The 18,022-nt window shown below is 50.9% G+C and overlaps 1 protein-coding gene and 1 pseudogene across 3 annotated transcripts in view; one reads left to right on the forward strand and one right to left on the reverse strand.

Annotated features, from left to right (window-relative positions):
• The window catches only part of GSG1L (GSG1 like), a 238,316-nt gene that overhangs the window by 73,092 nt on the left and 147,202 nt on the right, over window positions 1-18,022 (forward strand). For all 3 annotated transcript variants that reach the window (XM_021086439.1, XM_021086437.1, XM_021086438.1), the window contains exon 2: window positions 11,328-11,375. In XM_021086439.1, coding sequence (XP_020942098.1) covers window positions 11,328-11,375 — 48 coding nt within the window. The remainder of the gene's footprint in view (window positions 1-11,327; window positions 11,376-18,022) is intronic.
• Window positions 5,569-6,679, reverse strand: LOC100519084 (annotated as a pseudogene).

The following is an 18,022-nucleotide window of genomic DNA, read 5'->3' on the forward strand; positions in this document are numbered from 1 at the left end:
AGAAAGAATGGATTTTGGAGTTCCCATTGTGGCTCAACTAATATCCATGAGGATGCAGGTTCCATCCTTGGCCTCGCTCAGTAGATTAAGGATCCGGCATTGCCGTGAGCTGTGGTGTAGGTTGAAGATGTGGCTTGGATCCCGTATTGTTGTGGCTGTGGCGTAGGCCAGTGGCTACAGCTCCAATTGGACCCATAGCCTGGGAACCTCCATATGCCATGGGTGCCATAAAAAGACCAAAAAAAAAAAAAAAAAAAAAAAAGAAAAAAAAAAAAAAATGGGGCTTTTCTAGAACCTGCTGAGACTCTGTTAAGAGATATCACAGAGTAGTGATTAAATGAAAAGGCCCTGTGCCGGGCTGTCTCAGTTTGAATCCTGGCTCCACCTTTGGCTGTGTGACCCGAGACAAGCGAGTCAGTCTCTCTGTTCCTCAGTTTTTTCATCTGGAAATGGGGGTGGTAGTTTATAAAGCCTCTTGGGCCTAGTCCCTCACCATGGGGCTCCCTCCTGATGCCCGCTCCCTACCCTGCAAGCCACAGAAGCCTCAGCGTCACTGTTGGATGGGATATGAAATCAAGTCACGATCCTCAAACCCAGGATCTGGGGACCCAGCCAAGGACACTGGGCTCCCCAGTGCCCCTTGCTCTTGCTGCCCATCTTCCGGCTGCCAACCAGATCTGGCTCCTGCGTGTTCACACCGAGGGCAACTTGGCTGACCCTCAACGCTCCTCACACCTTCTGCCAGCCTTGGGCATCTGCCTCTGGCTCCCTCCCTGGATTCTGCCCGTGGCCCTGCCAGCCTCTCCCCACCTGCTCAGGCTGAGGTGGTACAATGGCAGCCTCCTGCTTCTGGCCCGGGAAGATGTCCAGGCTCTCCTTTGGAGGAACGCAATGTGACTCTAACTTAGGATTTGGGGACGGAATAAAAATAGCACTTATTTATGGAGCCAAGCATGGGGCAGGCATTTTTCTCACACTTTCTTCTGTGTTCATCCTTTTTGCACGTCTGGAGGGCAGGTTGGAAATGACTTTCATTTGGCAGTGGAGGAAAAGGCTTAGAGAGGTTCCAGCCTCTCCCTAAGGTCACAGGGCCAGGAGGAGGCAGAGGAGGCATTTGAACTCACATCTTGTGGCTTCTGAGCCCAGACACCTCCGTTTGCCTTAAGCGTACCCCCTTTCGGGAGTTCCCATCGTGGCTCAGCGGTTAACGAACACGACTAGTAATCATGAGGATGTGGGTTCGATCCCTGGCCTGGCTCAGTGGGTTAAGGATCCGGTGTTGCCGTGAGCTGTGGTATAGGTCGCAGATGTGGCTTGGATCCGGCGTTGCTGTGGCTGTAGCGAAGGCCAGCGGCTACAGATTGGACCCCTCGCCTGGGAACCTCCACATGCTGTGGTTGCGACCATAAAAAGACGAAAGACAAAAAAAAAAGGAGCCCCCCCCTTCAAGGAGAGCACCCTGAGAGCTGTGATGAATGACAGTGGGGGTGTGGGTGTCAGTACATCAAGCTGATGCCTCGCAGGTGTTGCCAGATTTAAATCCTAGCTGAAGACATCTTGTTTTATATCTGTTACCTCACTTGGCCCTCCAGCCACCCCACGAGGTTGGAATGATCATCCTTTATTGGCCCCCACCCCCAACCAAATAGATAAAACCCATTGTCCCTCCAGAGCCCCACAGCCAGCAGGTGGCAGAGCTGGGATTGGAACTCAGGTCCCTGTGAAGCCAGAGCCCAGGCTTTTCACGAGGGAGCACAGCCTGCATGGTCCCCTCCACCAATGGCTTCATTCTCAAGTATGTTCGGACCTGGAGGAGGGACCTTGGGGTAAGATGCCAGGAATCAGGCGTGAGTGGTGAGCCAGAGCAGAGGCGGCTGGTACCCATGAGGGTGAATTCCTGGAAACCTCATTTCTGCGGAGGGCCTATGCCAGGCGCTCCCTTGGGTGGCAGGATCAGTGAGCCCGCTGACCAGCCAAAGATGCCGTATGGAGGGCAACTTCTGAGCCATCCCCGTCCTTAGCTCGCCCTGGCCCCACAGACAGTGGGTCAGAGGAGTCAGCAGCAAAGGCACGTCAGGGCCTCTTGGGTTGCAGTTTTGTTTGTTTTTTATTACTCAGTGAATTTATTACCTTTATAGTTGTACAATGATCATCACAATCCAATTTTCTAGGGTTTCCATCCCACAACCCCAGTCCATCCCCCCTCCCCCCAAACTGTCTCCTTTGGAAACCATAAGTTTTTCAAAGTCTGTGAGTCAGTGTCTGTTCTTCAACGAAGTTCACTGTGGCCTTTTTTCAGATTCCACATGTCAGTGATAGCATTTGATGTTGGTGTCTCATCGTCTGACTGAGGTCACTTAGCATGATAATTTCTAGGTCCACCCATGTTGCTAAAAATGCCAGTGTTTCATTCCTTTTAATGGCTGAGTACTATTCCACTGTGTAGATGTACCACAGCTTCTTGGTCCACTTCTCTGTCGATGGACATTTAGGTTTCCATGTCTTGGCTGGGTTGCAGTGTTTTGTTTTGTTTTTTCCTGTGTTGCTCCAAGTCAGCAGCCCCAGAGGGTACAACCAGAATCCAAGGAGAAATGATCTTCCATTTGTCTTTTCTGAGCAAGAGCACAAACCCTTCAAAAAGACATTTAGTTACAAACCCCTGGGATTTGTCTCAAGAAAACCCCATGGTGGTGAAGGGGGTGGCAGGTGCATAGAAACAGGACTGATGGGGGGCGGGGCGGGACGGGGTGGGGTGGAGTGAGGGTGACAGTTTCCAAGCTGAGGTGGGAATATGAGGGCTCTTCATGTGAGTCTCTCTGCTTTTGTAAAAGATGGGAACTTCCTGGGGTTCCCATAGTGGCTCAGTGGTTATGAACCCAACTAGCATCCGTGAGGATGTGGGTTCGATCCTTGGCCTTGATCAGTGGGTTAAGGATCCCGTGTTGCCATGAGCTGTGGTGTAGGTCGCAGATGCAACTCAGATCTGGCGTTGCTGTGGCTGTGGCGTAGGCTGGCAGTGGCAGCTCCGATGTGACCCCTAACCTGGACACTTCCATATGACATGGGTGTGGCTGGTCTCGCTGTGGAATGTCCTGGGTCTCTCTCTGACTACCTCTGGACACGTCAGTTCCTTGCACGATGGAAAGAGCTTCAGAAAGACACAGACCTGGGTCCAGCTCCTGGTTCTGATACTTCTTGGCTGTGTAACCTTGGGTAGATTGCTTTGCCTATGTGAGCCTCCGTTTTGTCATCTGTAAAATGGGGATGGATACTGACCTCATACCATTGTGCCGACTTCTTAGCATGGTGTTTGCCTTGGACTCTCCTTGGGTCCTGGATCTTAGGCAACATGACAAACTCTAGCCTCCACCAGCTGGCGGGCAGATCTAGTTCCAGTCCCAAGGGGGCCGAGACAGGGGCCAAGCTGTTCCCAAGGTAGAAGGTGAAAGTATAGGTGAGATAGCGCCATAAGACACTGGGAATTTAGAGCGGGAGATGTCTGTTTGGGAGTGGGGGCAGGTGGGCTTGAAGGCTGGGGACAGTTTAGACATCAGGATTTGGGGGAGTGACGATGTTGAGTTTGAGAGGGGGGAAAGGGTAGGTTGTCAGTCTGAACCAGTGGGCACAAAGCTGCAGAAAAGGAAGTGAAAGGAAGTCATCAAAGATACCATGCCCAGACTGTTCTCCAGGCTCCCAGCCTTTGGCGCCATGGTGGGCGCGAGGCTGAGTATGGCTGCTTTTCCCTGGAGAGAGTGAAGACCCTCCCCGCCCCTTTCTGTTCCCCTCTTCCCTCTTATATGGGCCCCGAGATGCTTTGGAGCTCGACTTCCAGTCTCAGCTTTGCCTGCAGGTGTGGTGGCCACACTCCTAGTCTTGGAGAGAGTCGCCCCCCGCCGTTGGTGTAATCCTTGATAAAGGCAATTTGTGAAATGATCTTCAATGACTCGTTCCACTGTCAGGTCGGGGGCGCCTGTGACTGTCCCAGCTTTGAGGACACAGTAGCAAATGAGATACTTGGTCACAGAGCTTCTCTTGGTCACGGGGACCATTTAGACGAGATGAGAAAGACTCTCCACTGGTGTTGGTATCAGAGTGATTGATGCCTACCCTTCAGTATTGGAATAGCAGTTCCACGAGGGTGGGCACTTGCCTTTTGGTTCACTGCTGCACCCCCAGCACCTCGCATGGTGCCTGGTATGTAAGTAGGTGCTCAATAAATGTTCATTGTGGGAGTTTCCGTTGTGGCTTAGTGGTACTGAACTTGACTAGAACTCATGAGGATGGGGGTTCGATCCCTGGCCTCGATCAGTGGGTTAGGGATCCGGTGTTGCTGTGGCTGTGGTGTAGGTCACAGGTGTAGCTCCAGTTGGACCCCCTAGGCTGGGAACTTTTATATGCCACGGGTGCAGCTCTAAAAAGCAAAACAAAAAGAAAAACAAAAACAAATACAGAAAGAAAAAAGAAAACTCCCAAATGTTCATTGAATATATTTGTGTGACTACCAAACCCTGATACTGTGAGCCAAAGAGAAGTATATTTTTAGGGATCAAAATTAATTCAGACACCTCCAGAAGTTCCTGCTATGGCACAATGAGATCGGTGGCGTCTCTGCAGTGCCAGGACGCTCGTGCGATCCTGGGCTGGCACAGTGGGTTAGAGGATCTGGCGTTGCCACAGCTGCGGCATAGGTCACCACAACCACAGTTCAGATCTGATCGCTGGCCTGGAAACTCCATATGCCGTGGGGCAGCCAAAAAAGAAAAAACAAATTCATTCAAACATCTCCCAATAGTACTGCCTGAGGTGATTTGGGTTCCTAGGATTCAGGAGAGAGAGAGAGAGAGAGGTTATGTGCCGTGATGCATCATTTTAGGGCGTGCAGCTTCCATCCTGGTCCAGAATGTGCTCAAGCCCCCAGCCCAGGCACATCTACTTGTAAATAGTACCCACAGCAGAGGGGAGAGTCTCTACACATCCTGGAGAGGATGCAGACAATAAGCAATGAACAAATGCGTACTCAAGATCATTTCAGATGGCGATCGTGGTAAGATCGTGAAAGAGACAAGAATGCAGGGTGAGGGGATGAGAGGGGTGGGTGAGGAGGGGTGAGGGCTCCCCTGGGCTGGCTGTTCCCTGTTTGCCCCTTCACATCTGTCCACTGGCCCCTGTGCCTCGGGAGACTTCCGGCACAGATGCAAGAGCCCGGACTCCTGCGCCTTCTGGTTTCCTCTCATTGGTTCCGGCCAGTGGGAGGCACCAGCAGGAAGTCAGAGGGCAGAAGGGGAGAAAGGTCGGGGCATTTCCCCCTCCTGCCTCATTCCAGGCAAATGGAATTTCCCAGCCTAGGGGTCGATCAGAGCTGTAGCTGCCAGCCTACACCACAGCCACAGCAGCGCCAGATTTGAGCTGTGTCTACAAGCTACACCCCAGCTCACGGCAGTGCCAGATCCTTAATCCACTGAGTGGGGCCAGGGATTGAACCCGAATCCTCATAGTTACACTGAGCCACAGCAGGAACGCCCCTGTGGAGGTTTCGACAGCGACTTCATGCCGCTCAGGAGTGATTCCTTTTTTTTTTTTTTTAACCACAAGATGCCAACAGCGCTTTATTTTTTCTTCTCCATATCCTGTTCTGCAGCTTCCTTGGCACTTTTTTGCCTGTATGCCAAAGAGCCAGGCATTGGCACGGGCCTTGCAGAGACTGTCAAGGGCCTTGAAGCTCTTCTCCTCGTCCGTAATGACTCTGGCTTTCTCCCTCTGGTACACGTTCCATATGCGCTTGACTGGTCCCGTCAGCTGGGTGGCCAATTTGAGCTCTTCAGCAGAGCTGTCACCTTTCTTGGAGGCTGAGGACTTCCTGGGGAAGAGGATGAGCTTGGAGCAGTGCTCCTTGAGCTGCTGCACGTTGGCCTGCAGGGACTCCGTGTGCATCTTCTGCCACTGATCCACCGAGATTCCAAAGATCCGGGCCACTTTCTTGTGGATTCCGGCCACCCTCAGTGCCTCCAGGCTGAGGTCTCTGTTGGCCCGCACCTTCATAGGGCATCTCACCACCGGCCACAGGGGGCTGGACTTGGGGTTTGGGGTGATGTGGTGCGCCTTGGCCTGCCAGGTCTTGCACCTGTGGCTCTTACGCATCGGCTGGTTGAACCACGTGGCCACACGCCACTGCCAGTCCTTGTGGAAATGGGGCTTCAGGATCATGGCATTCCTGCCGGGTGCTATGGCTGCGGCCAAAGTGCCTCCTCTGAGGGCGCATGGCCAGGAGTGGTTCTAAAGTGTGGTCCCGAGACCAGCAGCAGCTGCAGCCCCTGGACTTCGTTAGAAAGGCAGATTCTCAGGCTCTGCCCCGGAATCTCTGGTTCCGATGCTTGCTTCAGCGTGGCTAAGCTCCCAGGGGCAGTTCCTCCTCTGTGGCTTTGCCTTTCGCAGCCTCCTTTCCCTCCCCAGCCACTCAGGCTGGAAGAGGCGAGGGCTCCCTGCTGTCACTGGCCTCTCACCCCGTCCACACTTCTCTGAATAGTTACTTTGCTCAGCAGTCTCTGCGAACCCCTTGCAGGGTGCCATCTGTTTCCTGCTGGGACCCTGACTGGTCCAGATGGCCAGGATGTTAATGCATCTTCCTTTAGGCAGGACGCACCCCACTCCGGTTACCCAGGGCCCACAGGCTTGCCCCCATCATTGCTGGATGTTGAAACCTCATGAGTTAACCACCCTTGCCTTGGGGCTGGGTTCTGAGTCCCCTCTGTTGACCACGGGCCTCAGAGCCAGTGCAATGATGAAGATCCTTGGGCAAACTGTTTCCTTTCAAGACTTTGGTGGCTCTGAATATGCACTGTCATTTCTTACAGGCAAGGGACTTCCCAGCAGTTTATTTCTCTTGTTGAATGGATTGAACTTCCCTTCTCTGGAATAGTGAGAAATTCAGGAGTTCCTGTTGTGGCTTAGCAGAAAAAAATCTGACTAGTATCCACGAGTATGCAGGTTCAATCCCTGGCCTTGCCCAGTGGGTTAAGGATCCAGCATTGCCATGAGCTGTGGTGTAGGTTGCAGACACAGCTCGGATCTCGTGTTGCTGTGGCTGTGGTGTAGGCTGGAGGCTATAGCTCTGATTGGACCCCTAGCCTGGGAACCTCCATATGCTGCAGGTACAGCCCTGAAAAGACAAAAAAGAAAAGAAAAGAAAGAAAGAAATTCAGACCTCCTGTAATTAAGGTTCCTTTGCAGCCCCAGGGTCAAGTTTTCAGAACTTTTGGGACAGTCTGTGGTCTTCTGCCCCGCTTCTCCCCATGGCTGATGGTTTCCTGGCCCCTCGGGGTGCAGGATTTTTGTTAAACCTGTGACCTCCAACCCAAAAGCCCAGCTTTCCCAGGCTCTTTTCCTGACATCTCCTTGGGGGCGTGGAGGTCCTGCAGCATATGGGTCCCCAAAACTCTTCTCCTTTGGGGTCTGCTGGCTCTACCCTCCTCCTGCACGAATTCCCTCCTCTGTCCCCTCCTTGAGTGGGGCAGTGGAACCCTGGGAATGCAGTGGCTCTTTAGGAAACTCTCCTTTCCAAGGAGGAGAGGCTGACTCCCAGCATCCTCTGGATCTTAGTAGCTCATTGTGGGTCAGAGGGACTGAGAGCGGGTGGTAGTGATGGGAGGAAGGGCATCTTCAAGGGGGAAATAGGAGGCAGTTACCAGGCAGTGTCCATGGACTTGGGGGAGACCGTGGCAGGTGCAGGGCTGTAGGGGAACCCATGCAGCCTGGCAGCTGCCACTTGGCTGGACTCCTGCCTGCTGGGCTGTCCTAGCTGTACCACCTGGTGGTTGGCACCAACTCCTATGGCTCTATCTTGTAATAAGCACTAGAGAAATCCTAGTATTAGTGATTTGCACCTTTTCTAGGTAGAGAAGCTCAAGGCACCAAAAGTAATGTTGATGCCACATGTCTTGTAAGTAATGGAGCCAGGCTGAACCCAGGCAGGTCTGGCTCTAGAGTCCTTACTCTGAACCCCACATGTCCCCACCATGATGGGGGACCAGGCATCAGCCTTGTCTTCCTCCATTAGACTGCAGAGGTCCCATGTTTCCTCTCTGTGTGGGAAGTGATGATGATGATGGTGATGGTGTGATGATGATGATGATGATGATGATGATGATGATGATGGTGATGATGATGATGATATGGTGATGATGATGATGATGGTGATGTGATGATGATGATGATGGTGATGTTGGTGATGATGATAATTAATGATGGTGATGATGATGCTGATTGATGATGATGGTGATGATGGTGATGATGATGGTGATGTTGGTGATGATGATAATTAATGATGGTGATGATGCTGATTGATGATGATGATGGTGGTGATGATGATGGTGATGATGATGGTGGTGATGATGATGCTGATTGATGATAATGATGGTGATGATGATGATGGTGATGATGATGATGGTAGTGATGATGGTGGTGATGATAGTGATGATGATCATGATGGTGGTGATGGTGTTGATGATGATGATGATGGTGATGAGAGCTCCCACTCTGTTCCAGGCTTCCTTACTTCTTTGCCCATGTTGAGTCTTAACAGCACCCTTACAGGTGCTGTGCCCATTTTACAGATTAGAAAATCAAGGTACCGAAAGACTGGGAACTCACATGTCAGGAAGTAGACCCAGGATTTGAACCTAGCTCTGCTGATTCCAGAGCTCAGGTCTTGGCCACTCTGCCATCTTGCCCCATAAATGTTGTTGCTGGAAGGTGCATCCAGCGCAGTATCACCAGCTGTCACTATTTTTGAATAGATGTTTTTACAAATCAGATTGGAATGTGAATCTTCTCTTGGCTGCCTGGCTGGAATCACCTAGAGGGGGCTTTTAATTAGTTAATTAATTAATTAATTAACTTTGGCCGTGCCTGTGACTTGCAGAGGTTCTCAGGCCAGGGACTGAACCTGCACCACAGCAACCACCTGAGCCACAGTAGTGACAGTGCTGGATCCTTAGCTTGCTGCACCACCAGGGAAAGCCTGGGGGGCTTTTAAAACCCGTTGGTTAGGCTTCGTGCTGACCAGATAAACCAGAGTGTCTGTGGGTGGAGTCTGGGCTTTCCAATGTTGAGAACCACTTGCAAAAGGATGACCTTTAGGATCCTTTCCAGCTTTTTAGTCCTGCCCAGTCAAGGAAGGTATGCTGCCATCAGGTGGCGGTAACAGGCCACAGCTCTGTGATCTAATTGACAAGCCTTGGTCTAAAGAGATAAGCACACTTGCCTCAGTTTTATACCCAAAGTCCCTTGTTAAACATATAAAGTAATAATAATTCACAAAAATGTAAATGTTTGAAAGGCCACTTCTAAAAGCAGCTAGCCAATATGGTATATATAGGTTGATACCTTTCTCGCAAATGGTTAGCTGATCTTTATCATGGAACTTAAGGGTTTGGGGCCAAACATCTCTTCTCTGTTTGGCTTTTAGTTATGAGGCTTGTGGACCATTGAAATTTCCAGTCTATGTCATCACTATGATTTTTCCTTAAACTTCAGCTTTGCCTTGCACTGACAGTGTGGGTCAAACATCTTCTGTTCAGTTTTGTCCATGTAGCAGAAATGGAAACTTGAGAGCCATTTTATTTAGCCCCTGGTGGATTTTCCCAATCTGCATGGAGGGGCTTCCTTTTAGGACCCAAGAGCTCTGTCCAGTGGGAATGGCTGGCTGTAGCAGTAGAGCAAATAAATGGGAATAGAGAGCTGGAAAAACTTTAGGACATGGAGTTTGGAATCTATGGACCTGTGATGAGTCCATCACTTACTGGCTCTGTGGTCTTGGGCAAGTCATTGAAAGCTCAGAGCCTCAGTTTATTTGTCTCTAAAATGGGGATTCTCGGAGTTCCCGTCATGGCTCAGTAGAAACGAATCCAACTAGCACCACAAGGTTGTGGGTTCAATCCCTGGCCTCACTCAGTGGGTTAAGGATCCGGCATTGCCGTGAGCTCTGGTGCAGGTCGCAGATACGGCTCAGATCTTGCGTTGCTGTGGCTGTGGTGTAGGCCAGCGGCTACAGCTCTGATTGGACCCCTAGCCTGGGAACCTCCATGTGCCTCCATTGCCTCGGGTGTGGCCCTAAAAAGACAAAATAAAATAAAGTAAAATAAAATAAAATAAAATGGGGATTCTCAGAACTCCATGACAGGTTGTTATGGGGTTGAAGAGAAAGCAAACACACTTTTATAATAAAACTCCTCAACAAACTAGAAATAGAAGAGAACATCCCCAACCTGATAAAAGAATGAATGTCTGTGAAAAGGTTTAAGTAAGTTTACATCATACTTAGTGGTACAAGAGGGAATGCTTTCCAGAGTTCCTGCTGTAGTGAAGCGGGTAAATGACCCAGCTTGTCTCTACGGAGGCTCTGGGTCAATCTTTGGCCTGGTGCAGTGGGTTAAGGCCTCTGGCTGGGAGGGAACATGAGGAGTGAAAGGGCTGAGAGGAGGGAAGGAGAGGGGATGGGGGAGGAGTGTTGATGGAGAGGCCAGTCCTGGGCCCACGGGAAGGAATTTGGGCTTTATTCTTTGGGATGAAGGAGTTCAAACAGGAGTTTGGGTACTTGCATTGTATGCGAGCATGCAAGTGTTTTGGAGCTACGTGGTTTGGACATAACCCTCCAGGAGTTCTCCTTGTGGCTCAGTGGGTTAAGAACCCCTCTAATATCCATGAGGATATGGGTTCAATCCCTGGCCTCACTCAGTGGGTTAAGGATCTGGCGTTGCCACAAGCTCCTGGCGTAGGTTGCAGATGTGGCTCGGATCCCGAATTGCTGTGTCTGTGGTGCAGGTCGGCAGCTGCAGCTCTGATTAGACCCCTAGCCTGTGAACCTCCATATGCCATGGGCGCAGCCTTAAAAAGACAAAGGGGGGAAAAAAAAAGAAAATATCCCTCCAGCCGCAGTGTGGAGAGTGGATTGGACAGAGGCCAGAGTGGAGGCCAGGGCGCCTAGGGATGGCCACTGCCCTTGTCCTGTGTGCCTGGACAGGGTGGAGGCCGTGGGAAGGGATGGAGGGCTCCAAGGAGGTGGGAGCGACAGGGCTGGATGGAGTGGACTCGGAGATGAAGCAGAGGAGGCATCGTCATGGGGGCTGTTCAGCCAAGTTTGCAGCTTCTCTGTCTGCATTCCTCAGGTCGTTGTCTTCTTGGGAATCAGTGTTAGAGAAAGACGCCGCTTAAGTTAGAGATGCTCAGGGCCCCGCTCCATACCTGGCCTATGGGAAGGGGAGAGACAGAAGCCTGAAGCTCTCACTTCCTCTCATGTTCTGAAAACCTTTTTTCTTTGTTTTTCCCCAAAGGTGAAAAATGTCGCAGCTTCATTGACTTGGCCCCAGCATCAGAGAAAGGTAGGTGTGGTCTCAGCTTGTGTGTTTTGGCCTCGCCCTGTCTAGGGATACTTCCTAGCCCAGCTGGCTTCCTGCTCCTGGGTGAGGCTGTCCTTGCATTCTGGTATCCTTGTCACTGATCCTGGTATCTCTGGGTGATGCTTCTCCTCCTGCCCCCCCGCCACCAAAGGACCAGAATCCCATGACAAAGCTCCATGTTCCCTGAGCAATCAGTGCAGTGGGAGAGACAGGTGGAGGCACAGCTCCCCACTCCCCATCCTCACCCCTGCTTGGGATGGTCCTGACAGGAGTCACTATACTTCCATCACTTGCAGTGCATGCTGGGACTTTGGGGGAGGTAGGATGGGTGTGAGGAAGTCGGGGGTCAGGCACTGGCATGGTTGGGGGCATTGCCTTCAATAGAATTTGACCTTGAGGAAGGGAAGACAGATGTTCTCTGTTGTCTCACTGGTGTGGGGAGGTCCAGGCCTGATGGACATTGCCATTCAGGGACCCATTGGTGTGCAGGGCTCGACAGCAGAGATTCTGAGCCCAGTGATGCTTAGATACGATGACCAGGAGTGGGCTGCCACTTGTGTAGGGGGCGGAACAGTACTATCTGGCTTCAATGGAGAAATGTATTTATTGCTTTGATAAAAATTTGAGATCCCAGGGGGCTCTGCTTCATGAAGTCATCAGCATCCTGGCCCCTCTGGAGCCCTTCTCCATCATCCCCATGGCCTTTGTCCTCATGGTCTAAGAGGGCAGCTAGAGCTCCAGCTGTCACATCTCCATTCCAGGCAACAGGAGGGAGGAAGGGCAAAGAAGAAAGGGCAAAGCTTGCATGTCAGTTGTAAGGCTACCGCATGGCATGAACTTGGATCCCCTTGGCCAGAACTTGAGCAGAGCTGCAAGGAAGGCTGGGAAATAAGGTCTTTATCCTGGCAACCGTATGCTCAGCTAAAAGTCAGGGGTGTTATCTTTGTGGAAGAAGAGGAGAATGGATGCTGGAGGATGTGCTGCCATAGGCATGTAGGGTGTGGCTGCGAGCACCCTGTCGCCAAGGAGAACTTCTGCCAAGAGAGAACAGGTGTGCAGGTCTCTTCCAACCTGGAGATTAGGAGAGGGTTCTGGTCCTGGAGTTGGGGTGGGGAAACTGAGGCAGGGTTTATCTGTCCTATAAACTATTCCAGCAGAGGGGTGGTGCTTGGCGGGCCTGGCTCAGGGGAAATTAAGTCCCTGCTGGTGGGGCTCAGCTTGCACTTTCTCTGTAGTGTCAGGAGGTTCAAGGATTAGAGTTCCCGTTGTGACTCAGCAGGTTGTGAACCAGACTAGTATCCATGAGGACGCAGGTTCGATCCTTGGCCTTGCTCAGTGGGTTACGGCTCCAGTGTTGTCGTGAGCTGTGGTGTAGGTCGCAGATGTAGCTCCTATCCTGCGGTGCTGTGGCTATGGCATAGGTCGGCAGCTGCAGCTCCGATTGGACCCCTAGCCTGGGGACTTCCATATGCCACACCTGCGGCCCTAAAAAGAAAAAAATTAAAATTAAAAAAAGGAGGTTCGGAGGGTCTCTCTGACCCCTCCTGGGTGTTGACAAAGGTGGAGGGGGTAGGCAAGGGGGCCGTGACGTTCCTGTCTCGCAGACACTGTCCCCTCGGAGAGCCCCAGCCACGTGGTAGCTGGTGAAGCTGAGGGGCATGTAACAGGGATCCCAGAGTGTCCTCAGACCCGGGAAGAGGCTGGGCTCCCCGGCCGAGCCAGCTTGAGGCAGTGGGGACTGCCTGCTTTGTTTCCTTTGCTTCCCAGAGACGATGCTCTGTTCGGTTGCTCCATGAAACTGTCCTTGAAGCTTCAGGCTGAGCAACTTGGGCCACAGCTTTCAAACTGAGCTCTGCAGAAAATACGATGAACGCTGTCACTGAGGAATGGCCAATATGAATAGAGCAGGTGCACTGCCCCAGGCACCAGGCCGAGCACTTGCAATATATTAACCGAGAAACCTCCCTGCACCTTTGTGAGGGAGGGGCTGACGTGCTCACCTCACTTGACAGATCAGGAAACCGAGGTTTAGACATTAAACCATTTATGACTCACATCTCCTAAGGGGCAGAGCCCATGCTCCGCAGCCCTTTCTTGCACTGGGTCTTAGAAGAGCCGAGACCTGCAGGCAACCTCAAGGATGCTCATCCCAGGATCCCCAAGGCCTGGGAGGTCCTGGGCCACCTGTCCGCCAGATCCAGCTTCCAGGAAGCAGGATCTGTGTCTGCAAGGGTAAAGGGTTGTGCAGGTTGGATCAAGGGTGAGGATGTGTGTGGGTGGGCAGGCATTTCCGTGAGAGCGTGTACGTGGGTCTTGTGTGTGTGCATGTGTGCACACGGGTGGGTGAGCGTGGGCGCGGAGGCATGTGTGTGCATGTATGAGTGTGTGGCTGTGTGTACACACGTGTGGGGGTCCACGTGCATTGGCACGTGGGTTGCTCGTGCTTCCTGCTGGAGGCACTGGGCCTTTATGCTGGCTTCTTTTATGAGGACCGAGGGCCCCAGAGAGGTTTTGTTACCTTTGTGTTTTTGCTGCCTTTGTGGCTTTACTTTCAGGGCTTGGCAGCTATGCTGAGGATCTCCCTGGCTGTGTACATAAAAATGTTTATAAGGAGGCTGAGTGGGCTGGCTTTTCGGAACAGTTTTCACGGACTTCCTGCCTCTCAAGCATTTAAACTGTGTCCTGGGACTGGCAGGGTTTGGTCGTGGTGATGCCGGGGCCTGTCCCGAACCTCTGCAGGGGCACCTGCAGAGTGAGGCGCTCACGGATCCCTCCGTGACCTCTCCTTGTGGACAGTCAGTTTCATAGACGAGGAGCCCGAGCTACAGAGGTGGAGGGACTTATTTGGGGTCCCATGTGGCGTCTGGGCTGATGTTAGAGCCCAGGCTTGTTCTCTCCCAGAGAAGGCTCTTCACCCCAGGTTCTGTCTGCACCTGCTCCCTCTGTGACTTCTCTCCTGCTCTGCAAGATCCGATCGTAACTATTTGTGTCAGAGGACACACACACACAAACTGGCTTTCATGCGGTGCTTAACCACGTGCCAGCCACTGTTCTGAGAACTTGACGCCTGTTGGCTCCTTGAATCCCCATTTGATAGATGAGGAAACTGAGGCCTAGAGAGTTAATGGACTTGCCCAAGGTCACACAGGATGCTGGGACGTGAACCTGAACCATCTGGCTCTTAAATGCCTGGTTTTTCTGCTGAAAATCTAGGCCTTCCAAGCCGTGTGTGTGTGTGTGTGTGTGTGTGTGTGTGTGTGTGTGTGGTTGAGACCCTTCTCAAATGGCCTCTGTCTTTGCATTTTCTCAATACACCTCTTGTCCTTTTTTCTGCGACCCTCTCCCTGGCAGAGTCTGCCATCAGTGGGGTTTTGTTTTTTGTGTTTGTTTTTTACCATTGCACATTTTTGTGAGTTCTCCTGATTAGCCTACCTTTGTGTTTCAAGTAGGAAATATCTTTGCATCTTTGACACTAGCCGAAGCCACATCCGTTTTTCATCTGGATTCCTGCCACAGTCTCTTAAGGGGTGCCCTCCTTCCGTTTTTGCCCCCCACTCACTGGTAGCCAGAATGATCTTTTTAGAGCCTCGAGCATCTCATGGGGGCTCAGTGTTTAAATCCCTTCCTTGGCTCCCATCTTGCTCACAGCAAAAGTCAGCATCTTTCTTGCATCCTGTAAGGTCTGTGGGATCTGGCCTTGTACCTCTGGAATGTCATCTCCTGCATGTTCCCCTCCCTCACCACACTTCCTGTCTCCAAAATCTTTACTGTTCCTTGGGTCAGCCAAGCTAACGGGTGCCTCAGGACCTTTGCACTTGCCGTTTCCTGCTCCTGGAATACTGTTCTCTCTGCACAGCTGGTCTCTTCTCATTCACTTAAATGTCACATCCTCAGGGAAGCCTTCCTTAAACATCCTTAGCTCAGCCCCAGCTCCTGCCAAGTCCTTCCCCACTCCCTTCACTGTTTAGTTGTCTTTACATCACATATGATACCTGAAATATATTCATCAGTGCTTCTTTGACTAACGGTGGTCTCCCCTAACAGATGGTCAGGTCCTTGAGGGCAGGGATTTTGTCTTGTTTGTGATTCATGGTGTCCCCAGGGCCCAAAGCAGTGCCTGGCACTGTTGAATTAATGAAAAATGAACATTGGTTTTTAACTGTAGGCACTGTATAATTTATAAAAATCATGACAATCCTGGAGTTCCCTGGTGGTCGAGTGGTTAGGATTCCACTGCTGTGGCCCAGCTTCAATCCCTGGTCTGGGAATTGAGATCCCACATTAAGCTGCTCCACGCCATGGCCAAAAAAAATTTATAACAATCCTTAAATGTGTAGATAAGAAATAAAAGTCTCTTATAAGTTCACTCTTAGATATTCACTGGTAATGGTTTAGTTTTTTAGTCCTTGAAGAAAGAAGGATGACAGATAGATAAACACACACACACACACACACACACACACACGCTTTTTATATCAACATGTAGAACTCACCTTCATCTTTTGGAACAACTGTGTAACAGCCTATCCTATAGAGACAATTTATTTAACCAAGTCCTATAGCTGGCTGTTCAGGTTATGTCCCTACTGCACTTTGACCCCATCTTGTATCACAGCTGAATAATAGTAACGTATACACATATTTTTCTCCTTCATAAGAATGGAGCTGTCTGAGGGTAGCAGTGGTTTCTTATTTACCTCTGGGGCTCTGGGGCCCAGCCCAGCATTGGAGCCCCACTGGCAGAGCAAAGTAACAAATTCTCCAACAAAGATCTGCCCATCAGGCCATGGGAGGTGGAGGAGGAGGAATGAATTAAAGATGCTTGAGCAATTTATGAAGATGGAATGTGTGAATGCAGATAAACAATGTCTGTGTGTTTTGAACTTAATATTGAAAATGCAGAGGAATGTTTCCTAGTCTTCCTCTTTAAGGTTTCCCTTGTCTCTCCAAATGTCAATCTCTTATTCCCTGGGGCCAGATTCTCCTACCAAATAATTGTGACCAATGGGATAATCTTAAACCTAGTGTATCAGTCAGCAGGAGCCACCATAATGCTGTGTAACAAGCCATCCCCGAACTCAGTGGCTCTCAGCATTTATTTTTTGGCTTGCACGTCTATAGGTTGACTTAGGTTTAGTTGATGTGGACTGTCTCACTTCCAGGATGTAGACTGGGCTCAAGTCCACTCCATGTGTGTTTGTTTTGGGGACCAGGTAGAGGGGACAAAAATGCAAGGTGGCTAGCTGCACAAGTACGTTTAAAACCTTTCCTTGCATTCGATCTGCTAATATCCTATTGGCTAAAGCAAGTCATGGGATTGTGTCCAGCATCAATGGTGCAAGAAACACATGACCCGTGTGGAAGTATGGGGTGGAGTGAGAATGAGTATTTGCTGAACAGTAATCTAATCTATCACACCTGAGCTGGACCACAGGCCTTAAGGATGACTGGCAGCTGGGGTGCGCTGCAACTGGCCCAGCTGTATTTCTGGGCATATGTACTTATTATGCTTTTCAAGTTCTCCCCTGGTCATTGTTATCCCAAAGTGACTTATTTATTTCTCCCAAAGTGACCTAAATATTTGAGGCAGGTTACATGCATTCATTCCCTTGCCCGTCAACCAACAGAGCAGCCTCTGCATGCCAGCCATTTGCACATGTGCCTTTCAATTCAACAAACATTTCCTGAGCACCTACTGTGATCCAAGCTCTGGGCTAGGCATGGGGGGGGTGGTGCAAATGAGGTGAAGGTCCCTGCCCTGCAGAAGTGGGAGGGAGCTGCGTAAATGGTTATCAGGCATCCTGGAAGGGCTCTAGCCCAGGAACAAAGAGGCCACCCTCCAGTGCAAACAGAGGGTCCATGATGATGTTTGGGTTTTCTGCTCTTTGTTATGTTAACTGAACCTCCCCCACCCCCCTGCCAAGAAATATCTGTCCTGAGTCACTTGTTAAGGTGTGGTATGGGGAAAGTTCCTAGTTCCTAAGTCCCAGGCTGGAAACTCACCTTCACACGTGGGTGGGGCTCTCACTGTGAGGGAAGGAAAGCAGGAAGGGAGAGCGGGAAGGAGGAAGGAAGGAAGGGAGGGAAGGAGGAAGGAAGGAAGGAAGGAGTTGAGTTCATCATGATTCATATTTGCCATCCAGGCTGCACTGGTAACTTCCAACTGTGATCCCTCTGTGCCCATCTACACAGAGTGGAGGACCATGCGACTTATGACTGCCCCCAGGGGCATAGATGTTGGGCAAAAGAAGCCAGATTTAGAAGGATACAGAGTAGACAGTTCCCACTGTGGTTCAGTGGGTTAAGAACCCAACTAGTATCCTTGAAGATGCAGGTTCGATCCCTGGCCTTGCTCAGTGGGTTAAGGATCTGGCATTGCCCCAAGCTGCAGTGTAGGTCGCAGATGTGGATCGGATCCCGTGTTGCTGTGGCTGTGGCCTAGGCTGGCAGCTGCAGCTCTGATTTGACCCCTAGCCTGGGAACTGGCAGCTGCAGCTCTGGCTTGACCCCTAGCCATATGCCCCAGGTGTGGCCCTAAAAGAAAGGGAAAAAAAAAAAAAAAAAAAAAGGATACAGAGTATATGATTCCAGTTACATAAAACTGGAAAAGAAGAAAAATGAATCTATGC

The sequence above is a fragment of the Sus scrofa genome, chromosome 3, assembly GCF_000003025.6.
Source record: "Sus scrofa isolate TJ Tabasco breed Duroc chromosome 3, Sscrofa11.1, whole genome shotgun sequence".
Classification (NCBI taxonomy): Eukaryota; Metazoa; Chordata; class Mammalia; order Artiodactyla; family Suidae; genus Sus; species Sus scrofa.